The following is an 11,643-nucleotide window of genomic DNA, read 5'->3' on the forward strand; positions in this document are numbered from 1 at the left end:
ATACTGCCGGTGTACGTTTGATCTCCCATGGAGAGCAGAGAGGGGTTTCAAACATAAGGAAGGTTGGGGGATGTTTGGAGACACTGGCTTGGACATTATCCTGCAGGCTCCACTGAGTGAGTGGTGAGTAAGCAGTGATTAACCCCATCTGCAGGGGGTGGCTGGTGTAGGCAGGACCATGGACTCAAGGACTGTCCATCCAACTCCCTCTTTGAGCAAATGAAACAATTGAAACTGGCAGAAACAAGTCATACTATAGGGCCCCCAAAACTTAGATATAGGGGTCTAAAGTGATCTCTCTCACTACTCTGTGAGACTGAAGGCAGAAGATACATCTTACTCATTTCTGCATACCCAGAATCTAACACGAATATAGTCAGTAAATATATGTGGACTGACACAATGTGTGAAAAATGATGGACTTTTTGTCATTTATCTACATGAAATTAGATGCCCAGATAACATCTGGGAGGGTGTAAGGACTGAAATGGAATCTGCTTTTTTATAGTAACCATAGGAATGAATAAAACTGTACTAAATGCAAAGGACATACATCCCCAGGAGAGTGCCACTCTCCTTGCTCGCCTTATGTCCCCCCAAAGAAAAAATACTTCTTTTTCCTTTGACCAAGGCAAACTGGTTTAGCCAACCAGGTACAAGATTCTTGGGTAGGGCCAGAGAGAAAGGGACACTGAGTGGGTATTTTTGTTTGCTGTTTTCCACCAGCAGTGGGCAAGAGCTTGGGGAAAGAATGGGTCAGTGCCATAGGTGACTTGGTTTCTCTTGCTTTGGTTGCTACCATGGAGGCCCTGTAGATGCCCTTGAGAACTTGTCATTAAAGCTCCCACACAGCAGACCATGGGAACGATCAGGGGCTTCATTCTGTAGAACCCACCTTTTGTTGGAGTGTTTCTCTTTCACCTTTCCAAACTTTTCTCTGGGAATATTTCTTCAGCATGTGGGCCAGTCTAGAGGTAGAGACGTTGCATTGCTGTTCTTGCTAACGTTGGGTTACATTGTACGCTTGCCTTTGTTGGTGGCCTCTTGCTCCTGACATAGCTGCATAGGCTCTTTATATCATTTTTTATATCTTTATAACCTGGTCTGCATTATTGTAGGTTTGTTTCACCGTTGGCTGAGAGTGCTGAACGAGCCTGGGTCTTGTACCACAAGGAGTCTTATAACAAATTTGTAGGAGTTCTGACTCTTCTTTTCAATTGGGTTTGCTATGTGTTCTGTTAAGCAGATTGCAAAGATTTCCACAGACCTCTAGGGCAAGGAGTAGACTAATTAATTTTCTACCAACTTGGAACTGGAAATCTTTGCCTGTTTACATGGGCAAAGCTGTCAAATGAAGTCACAACTGAGAACGAGGTTATTCTTTTCATTCACCACAAGAGGGCACTCTTGGCTTCCAAACTTTTTCGTAAGGAGGCTTTCCGTAGTTCCTTCCTCTAGGAAAGGCAGAGAACCTGTTGATTTCTCCTTTGAGGACTGACTGGTAAGATCAACCATGTCTGTGGTCATTGCTAGGATTATGTCTAATGCATAACATCTGAAAAATGTTCTCAAAGAATATCTGTGCCCAAATGTGACATGAAAATAAAAATTTGCCTAATTGAGTTGTCAGAACATCAGACATAGGGGCGGAAGTAGAGATGTCTTTAACCCTAGGCCTCACACTTACTAAGGAACAAAATTTCGACTATTTATATTATCTCCAAATAATGAAGATTATTCTGTGTTTGTGGGTATTAAAGGTCTTAATTTGTTCAATGTAAACATTTAAAGTACACTGTAAGTTTAACTCTCGTCATTTATTTTTTAATATATGGAGAGATTTTTAAACTGTGACCCCTGAAAGGCAACATCAGATTGCAGTAATTCTGATTTTGAAAAGTTTATAGTAATTCATTCACGAGTATTTATTGAGTACTTATGATATTGTGCTAAGGGCAGATTTCAAGATCAATTCCAAACTAAGCAGAAAACGCTTGCTCTGCGCACATATTTTAGTAGTATTAACACAAATATTTTGCATTTTACATTGTGACATTTTACATGAAGCCTTCTCATGAGGTTTTGATCTTTGCAACAACCCCTTTGTCAGGTGAGGCGAGCATTTCCTCTGTCTTGCAGGCAATGTCATGCTTTTTAATGGGGATAATTTTATATATTTTAAATATTTTAAGGACTTGGATGAGAGTTACAAAAATATCAGTAGAAGCACCTACATACATGTGACCCAGATGGATCAAAAATATAAAGTGTTTAAAGCCAAATATGCTTCAGCATCTGTTAAAAAGGAGTCTCTTGGGGGAGCTAACAGCCCCCATATTCTTCATCAGCTTCCCCTGTTTTGGAGGGGTAATTAATGTTTTCTGAGTCTTTTGCAAACTGCCCTATAAATGCAACTTCAATGCCCCATCCTAACTTCAGACTCCTGTAGAGGCACCTACCTTGAAACTGACATTGACCAGGTTCTGCTCTCAGTTTGGCTGGAACTTGCTATTTAATCCTAGCTAGTCTTGACTTCTCTGAGGCTGAGTCTTCATCTTTACAACGAGGAATTAGATTTTGATCTTTGAGATTACTCCACTCTCTCTGAATCTTATGTTATAGTTGTAAGACATGACAACATTTCTCATCTCTGATATCCAGGAATAATCATTTTGTTTAGCTCTATGCCAAGACAGTCTCACCTCATTTTGGAAAGAAACAATCATAAAGGTCACACAGAATCATGAAACAGATTATGTCATAGACAATGGGCTTTGCCAACTACATGATCTGTTTTTGGGGAAGGGGCAGTGTCCAAAGTCATTTGGTGAGTTGGTACCAATGACTTCGAGATTGTGTTAAACATGTGTGAAGACCTGGTTGTTGTGCTCAGAAAAATGATTTGATCTCTGGGATAGCTAGAAAAGAAAGGATTCCTGTCCCCCAACCCTGTCAGAAAGACCATGCCAAGATAATGATACACAAGAAGTCAACATTAACTGGAGAAGTACGAGAAATAGTGTGGCCAAAGTCCTAATATCAAATCAGTAAATGCCCCCTTTTACAGAAAACTACCCCTGTGGATAAGTAGACCTAAACTATATAACCAGGGCAAAAAAAAAAAAAAAAAAAGAAACCCAACAAACAACCATTCTTTTTAGTCTTGATTTAGATCCAATATCTTTTTTTTTTTTTAATTTTTATTTGGAAATACTGGGGAACAGTGTGTTTCTCCAGGGCCTTTTGAACAAGCAACGTTGTTGTTGAGAGCTCACGCTTTAACTAACTGAGCCATCTGGCCCCCCTAGAGCCGATATCTTTTAAAATATACATTGAGTCCACAAATATCTTTTGAACACTTGTTATGTATAAGGTATAATGCTTGACACTGTGGGGGAAAAATTCTAGAAGACAGACTTTGTGACCTAAAAAGACCTATTCATCTAGCAATCCATTATATAAATTTTGTGTAAATTAAAAGTGTTTAAAGGTGCACATTTGCCAATTTAAGAAATGACACCACTTTAGTCAAGACTAAAGAGGGTTCAATTTGATTTGGGCCCATCAAGTGATGCTGTTTTAGGTCACCCAACAATTTGTGCCAGCTTTTTTAGTGTCCTCCATGACATGGAATGGACAACTGACGAGATTTTAACTGACCACTTGCCCCAAGATAGCTGCACTTGTACTCATACTTCTGAGCAGAAGTCGTTTGTAAGCCTGAGAAAGTGAGCTTTGCTGGTTCCTTTGGAGCACTGCGAAGGCCAAGAATGAAGGCTCAGTAAATGGTACATGATATGTTCAACAGTGCGGTGTAACTAATTATCAAATAAACTTTTTTTTTAATTTTTTAAATCATAAAAAAAAAAGTGAAGGAGAAGAAGCCCTTCCTCTTCTCTCTCAGATGCTACTTGGGCCATACAAAGTTCAAGGGCAGGGTGATGTTGTCAGGAATGGGAAAGAAAAAAGTCCCTAGGTTACACTACAGGTGCATTGGAAAGATCACTGCGGGGGAGGGTGGGAGGGGGGAGGGTATTGAAGAGGAGCCGCGGAAGGACAGGCTGTCCAATTGGAAGAAACCCAGCAGCAAGGAGGCCAGGGGCCTGCATCGTACCTATCTCCACTTCTATCTGTATTTCCAAGACATTAGAAAATCCACCTTCTTTCGTTTTTTGCATCGGCTATCAAGAAGCTCAAAGCTCCTTTGAAACTTTATCTCCTCAAAACACAAGCAGAATATCAACAATCTTATGGCAGGCACACTGAGGTTCAAAAAAAAAAGGGTGCAGTAGGGCCAGAGGCTTGGGGTTCCAGAGAATGGGCACCTAAGGAATATCCATATTCCATCAGTGGCAGTTCAGGGACATGCACCAGTTAGGAGGTTCTGAATTATGAATTGGCCTATTGTAGGTGTGTGTGTGTGTGTATGTATATTCCTGTATATACCATATATGTCCTATAATTATAAATATGTAATTACATATTAATTGGCCAATTATATATGTATAATATATACATATTAGGATATGTACATATCCTATATATTATTATATTTCTAGGCCCATATAGTGGTCTATATTTTTGTTGTACTTATTTCCTCGTAATATGTGGCTTTATATCTTTTATTTCTCTTTCCATAATTTCATCTGCAAGCTTCCTCAATTATTCTTTACGTAAAATGTGGAGTGCAAAGTTAAAATAATATGTGTCTTATTTTGTATGTTTACTGTGTGCCAGGCACTAGGCTTTTACTTCTGTAAGATCACAGCAATAATAATAATGCCCATTTCTTGGCAGTGTGGAGAACCCAGCTCTTCTAAGGATTGGGTGAAATTGCTTCCAGTAAAACACTTAGCTAATGCCTGGCAGACATTACATGGTAGCGTTATTATTATTATTATTATTATTATTATTATTATTATTTTCCTATTTAATGCTCAAAATAGACTCATGAGGTGAGATAGCTACCTCTATTATTTCCCTTCGGGTGTGGATAGATATGAAAATGCTGAACTTGAAGGAGTGAAGCACTTGCTCCAACCTCATAGACAGAAAAGGCAAAACCAGGATTAGGATTGGTCCCTAGCTTCAAAGGTTTTGTCCAAAACTTCTATTCTCTAGGCGTCCCTTGTGTCCTGTGTCAGCTACCCTGGTCAAACATGGGGATCTTTTTGTTGTTGTTGGTTCTGAGGTCTTCTGTGAGCTCTGCTGGTACCGACTTCCTTATGCTTAGTACCCGGCGTCAACCCCAATTTGATGGCGGAGAAAGGCAGGGATGGGGTCGGTCTCGCAGCCCGGCTCTCTGCGCCTGGAATGGTTTGGAGGAAAGGGGGCCAAGGACAAGGGGCGAGTTGGCGCAGCGAAGCCTGCGGAGGGAAAGTCAGGGTAGGCGCGACATCATCTCAACCAACAATCTCTGTGAGGCTTCAGGAACACGTAAATATTCCCTTGAGAAACAAGGTGGGTGCTTTACAGATTTCATTGTTTCCACCCCCAAATTGAGATGCAGGGTCTTTTTAGCCAGGGCGACGCAGGCGCTGGATGTTAAACCCAGCACCTTTTTTTTTTTTTTTTTGTAAAGTGAAGCTTAACAGTCGCGGTCCCCTCTTTCACCGCGAGGTCTCCCCCTTCCCTTCGCCGGTCTGCGCGCTCGGGGCGCCATGCGTAAGGACGACCCAACCGCTGGGGTTTGCTGGCTCCTCCGGGTGAGTCTACACGCGGTGGAATTTGGAGATTGCCGGGAGCCGGTGGGGATAGATCTCCGGAGACTGGAACTGGAGGACGTTTCCGTCCCGCCACCAGGTCTTGTCTGATTTCCTGCATTGATCGCCGCCGCGCGCAGCTGGAGACCTGCGATTCCCTTCAGAAAGGATAATTTGCGGCTCACTGCTGGGTAGATCGATACTGGGTGTGCAGACAGAAAAGATCCGAAACACAGAAGGCACGCCACTTTAAAAAGTCTTTAAAAATGCAGTTATACTTGCGTCTTTTTGAAAACATAGACGCAATTATATGTATGCATTCAAAAATATAAGTAATCGTGCTCTGATTGCAAAGGAGTTCTTTCTGGTGGTGATGGAAATATTTCCTATCTTGTTTGAGGGTGGAAGTGACACGGATGAACTGAATTGTCAAAACTCGTAGAAACTACACTGAGGATCTGTGCATTGGTTGTATCGTGTATGAATTGTACAATTTAAAAAATCAGAACATAATTTCTGCACGCATTTGAAAAGTTACTAAGTGCCATTGCATAGTGCATGAGTAAAAGCAGCTGCAGGTATGTATTTTAGCAACTAAGCGCAACTCTGTGGGGTTACATATTTATGCAAGCTTCGGGCAGCCAGTAAAAGGAGCGAAAAGGCGGCTGATGTCATTTGGGGCGGGGCCTGAGTCCTAAGAAAAGGCCGTGGGACCCCAGCAGCACCCGCCGCCAGACGCAGCCTCACCATGAGCGGCCGCAACACCTCTGAGCTCCAGATTCTTTGTAGCTCGGGCCAGCTGTTCCTGCAGCCGCTCTGGGACCGCCTGAGGACCCGGGAGGCCCTCACCCAGTCGCCCTTCTTCCCGGCCATCTTTTCCATCACCACCTACTTGGGCTTCTGCCTGCCCTTTGTGGTGCTGGACCTCCTGTGCCCCTGGGTGCCCGCGCTGCGGCGCTACAAAATCCACTCCAACTTCTGGCCGACGACGCGGCAGCTGCTGCCCTGCCTGTGGCAGACGCTCTACCAGCACCTGGTGTTCGTGGTTCCCGTGACACTGCTGCACTGGGCGCGCGGCCCGGCCCGCCTGCCCTCTGAAGCCCCGGAGCTGCGCCAGCTGGTGTGCCACGTCGTGTGCTGCCTGTTGCTCTTCGATGCCGAGTTCTTCTTGTGGCACGTGCTGCACCACAAGGTGCCCTGGCTGTACCGGACCTTCCACAAGAAGCACCACGAGAACTCACCCTCGTTCGCGCTGGCCACGCAGTACATGGGCGTCTGGGAGCTGTTTTCCTTGGGCTTCTTCGACATGCTGAACGTCGTACTGCTGGAGTGCCACCCGCTCACCGTCCTGGTCTTCCACGTGTTCAACATTTGGCTGTCGGTGGAGGATCACTCGGGCTATGACTTCCCCTGGTCCACGCACAGACTGGTACCTTTCGGGTGGTACGGGGGCGTGGCCCACCATGACTTGCATCACTCTCAGTTTAACTGCAACTTCGCCCCGTATTTCACACACTGGGACAAAATATTGGGAACTCTGCGGTCTGCTCAAGCCAAGTAACACACGCCCCTGCCCGTGTGGTGCTGTGGCTGCAGTGGGCAGTGGCTGCCACTCAGACTCAGGACTGTTGTGCGTTTCACACTTGAATCAGGAGAAACACACCAGAGCTTTTTTTCAGTTTTTGTTTTTTTTTAGTAAGTAACTTATTACCTGATGGAAATTTATAAAATTTGATGTATTTTTGCAACCTGATAAACTAATTTATATAATGTTTATGTTTTTGGTGTCGGATTCTAGCTCACTTCAATAGCCTTGATTCCTGGACAGAGACACTCGGAACGGGGATATTTAAGTCATCTCTAGAAGGTTTTGTTTGTAGGGCAAGGAATTTCCTAAAATAACATATTTTTAATGGAGAATGTGTTCTCTGACTCTATAAACAATGAAGCATGTTCCTGCTGGACAGTAACTAAGATTATTGTATATTTTCTATTTTTTCATAGAACTGTATATTTATTTATATTGACAGAAATGTGATTTGTACTTAAACCAAACAAACAACTTAAATGAAACAAGTACTGTCTGTTGTTTCACTGGCATTTAGCCCGCAAAAAACTAAAATGGGGAGAGAGAGCTGGGATAGCAGGTATCATTCAGAGCCTCCATCAGCCTTACCAGGAAAAGAGACAAATCTGGAGTTGGTGTTTTGGGGTGGGGGTGGAGGAGTAGCAGGAGAGAAGTAGGCAGGAGAAAGGGTGTATTGGTACCTTTGGTCTAGAGATTTCACAAAGGAAAAACACTATTCTGTATGTATTTCAGCTGGTTTCTGCATCACAGGCAATTGAAGGAATTGCTCTGCAAAGTTTTAGAGAGATTAACACTGAGCAACTATTTGATTATTTGTGGGGAGGATGGTGTTAGGGGATGAATAGAATTTATGGAGTACCTTGCTTTGTAAAACTGGTGAGTCAAGTATGTGCGTTCTGAGTATTGTCCCCCTTTCAATTAAGCCATTTAGTGTAAACGGCCACCATACACATCTCCTCTATAATCTGGGATTTTTGTCTATTCACTTTTCTTAAGCAAGACAAACATGTAAACTGCATACCCCTTTCTCAAAGAAGAAAAGTAAAACGTGACCCTAGACCCGTGGTTCCTCATCTATAAAAGGAGATTGTGTCTTAGATGTTCCTAAAGATTACTTGTGACAGTAAATGTCCCTAGTACTGACCACACACCTGTCACCCATCACGTACTCCATCCAGTGGCTGCCTAATTATCTTAGTTTTATCTTTGTAACCAAGTTAGATAGGGTGAAATTAAAAATTAAGACAATTTAGACAGACAGTATAAAGAATGGCAGCTTTGCATGTAATTCTAGGCTCATTATACACGACTCACACTATCTTGCTTAAACGTGAAAAACCTATCTAAAGACCTGGTCTCCAGAGTCTGCCAAATGAAACTCCTGAGAAATGTGTTCAGGCCCTTAGAATCTTTGGCAAAATGCAATCGGAATGCCTGGCTGCTCACAGGCATTTTCTCGCATTCCCTCCCAATGTGTGTGCTCTCTTTGCTCCTTCCCTGAAGTCATCTCTCCCTCTGTGCATAGCAAGACCATGCTGGGACTGAAGGGTTATACCAAGGTATAAAAGCAAAATCCACACAAACAGGTGGTGAGATACAAGGGGGGAATGCTGCATTGGAGGTAATATATCAATATCATGGTCAACATGCTGAATGGAGAAAGAAAAGAAAGATGAACAGGCAGGTATGGAATATATGATACAAATACTGGTTGTTTTGAACAGCACCAGGCACAGCAATTGACAATAGAGCACAGCTCACTCTCCAAGAATTTAAAACAGGTGTCATATTGCCTCACTGTGTAGGGAATTTTGCATTTGGAGCAAATTGTACACATGAAAATCATTTGGGTTTAGAAAGACTTTCACAAAGTCAGATGTCTTAATTAGTTTTTAAAATCTTGGGAGGTGGAAGTGGGGAAATGGTGAGGATGAGCAATTTTTCAGATAGGTTGAGAGAATAATAATAATAATAATGATGAAATTGTTCACATTTTCATGCACTTCTCTCTCTTTTTTTTGTTTGTTTACAAAAATCTGCTCAATTTATTTCTTTTTTTAAAAAAGGAGTTTCCCCTCAACCCCTCACAAGAGGGTCTGCTTTAAAAAATTTTTTTTATTAGTTTCAGGTATACAAAACAACATAATGATTACACATTTACACCCCTCACAAAGTGATAACCCCACCGAGTCTACTACCCCTGTGACACTGTACATAGCTATTACAATACCATTGACTATATTCCCTATACTGTACTTTATATCCCATGACTATATATATATATATATATATATATATATATATATATATATATGAAATAAACTCTCAGACATTACCCTTAGTAATATTTTTACTGACATATCTCCTCAGGTAAGGGAAAACTCCTGGGAGTTTCATAGTTTTGGGACTTACATTTAAGTCTTTAATCCATTTTGAGTTTGTTCTTGTATATGGCATAAGAAGGTGATCCAGTTTTCCCAGCACCATTTATTAAATAGACTGTCTTTATCCCAATTTAAATTCTTGCTTCCTTTGTCATAAATTAAATGACCATGTACTGTAGGCATGGATTCATTTCTGGGCTCTCTATTCTGTTCCATTGATCTATGTGTCTGTCTTTATGCCAACACTATGCTCTTTGGATTACTATAGCCTTGTAGCATATTTTGATATCAGGTAGTGTGATACCTCTCACTTTGTTCTTATTTCTCAGGATTGCCGTGGCTATTTGGGGTCTTTTATGGTTCCATATAAATTTTAGGATTATTTGTTCTAGTTCTGTGAAAAATGCCATTGGAATTTTGATAGGGATTGCATTGACTCTATAGATTTTTGGGGTAGTGTGGACATTTTAACTATGTTAATCTCTCTGAAGCTCAATTTCCTCATGTATAAAAGATGGTGGTAGTACTTACCCTTAGAATTGTAGCGAGGAATAAGGAAGATATTTAGAGAATTTAGCACTCTGCCTCACACACAGCAGAGGCTCTTTTGTTACAAGTTGTTACAAAAGGTTTATGATTACAGGTGAGAGAAAATATGCCTGTCCCAAAACAAGTGGAGATGAGGTGGAGAGGAAGAAATGAATTTTTCTTTTGTCATAAAAGTAATACATGCTCATGGAAAAATTTTAAATGCTAGAGAACAGTAGAAAGTAGAAAGTAACTTCCATCCCCATTCAATGAATGTATTCCCACTGCAGCTATAATCCAAGTTCATACTTTTTTGGGTACCAAACCAGAGGTCAATCATTCAGTGTATCTCTCTTTCTCCCTTTCAGCTGGGATGCATTAATTTGTATTTAAAAGTTAAAAAAAAAAAAAAGCAAGTTAGTGTGAAGAGAAGTTCTTTAGACAAAGGCCCAAGGGTACTCTCCCCTCTCCCTCCCCCAACCCCAGCAAATATTTTGCTTATTTCCTTTTTCCGGTATCTTTTGATCACTATTCAAAACAAGAAGAGAAACTTAAATTGTCTCTCTTCCACAGCTCCCATGGAAGTCTTGCTTGGTCCTGTGACTCTTCTGTCCCTGAAATGGTAGGTCAAAGTTAGAGCAAGGTTTCTTTCCTCCCTGTAGCTGGAAGATTTCCTGATTTCCTTGCTCCCCTCTTCTCATGCCTACTTTACTGGCACTTCTTAGAGTAACTTTACTCTCTGCCTTCTTTACTGAGAGAAAGGTGTCTGCGAGAAGAGGCCATGTCTTATAGATCTTTGATTCCTTCAAGGATCTGACACTTGGAAAGAGCACAATAAATGTCCTTAGATGTAGGCTCTAGAATTTAGAGCCTGAGGAGGCTTGGGTTGAGTTGCCTGATTTTTTGTTTTGAGGGAAAGCATTGAATCACTCTGACCATTAGTTGCCCTCTGTGTGAAATGGGGAGAAGTGGGGTAGTAACAACTGGCCTTGCCTAAGATCAAATGAGATAGGGCAGTAGGATGCCGAGTGGATGAACGAATGCTCTTTATGCCGACAGTGACAATGTGGACCTTAGGTATCTATGAAGACATCAAGGTGCTACGGCTCACGTCTCCCTCCATCCCTGCCATGACAATACTCCTTCACAGCTTCCTTGATCCAGCCACTCCCTCTCAGGCTCCGTACCACCTCCTCCTTCTTCCTTCCCTGCTGAGTCTCAGGAGAATAGAGGAGGGGAGGGATGCCTCACAGGGACAGAGTTAGAGGAAGATGGCCCCAGGACAGCACAGTTCGCAGAAGTAGCCAGAGCAGTAAGTAGTGTTTGTGACCGAGTCAGAAGTTGTGTCAATCTGAAACACGCCAGAAGAGGGCCCTTCTTTCCGTGCCAAGACGGGCTCCAAGCCAAGAGCTGTAGCCTGCTACATAAGTAGAATTTGGCA

General features: G+C 42.2%; 1 protein-coding gene across 1 annotated transcript; it reads left to right on the forward strand.

Moving 5' to 3' along the window:
- Positions 1-6,309: 6,309 nt before the first annotated feature.
- Positions 6,310-7,770, forward strand: CH25H (cholesterol 25-hydroxylase). The gene has a single exon (XM_019739001.2). The coding sequence runs from the start codon at positions 6,451-6,453 to the stop codon at positions 7,261-7,263; it is 813 nt and encodes a 270-aa protein (XP_019594560.2). The 5' UTR covers positions 6,310-6,450; the 3' UTR covers positions 7,264-7,770.
- Positions 7,771-11,643: the final 3,873 nt, after the last annotated feature.

The sequence above is a fragment of the Rhinolophus sinicus genome, linkage group LG07 (assembly GCF_036562045.2).
Source record: "Rhinolophus sinicus isolate RSC01 linkage group LG07, ASM3656204v1, whole genome shotgun sequence".
NCBI classification, from domain to species: domain Eukaryota; kingdom Metazoa; phylum Chordata; class Mammalia; order Chiroptera; family Rhinolophidae; genus Rhinolophus; species Rhinolophus sinicus.

Bases quoted from the DNA above. Each gene is read 5' to 3' on its own strand.
- CH25H (XM_019739001.2), top strand. From the start codon at position 6,451: ATGAGCGGCCGCAACACCTCTGAGCTCCAGATTCTTTGTAGCTCGGGC.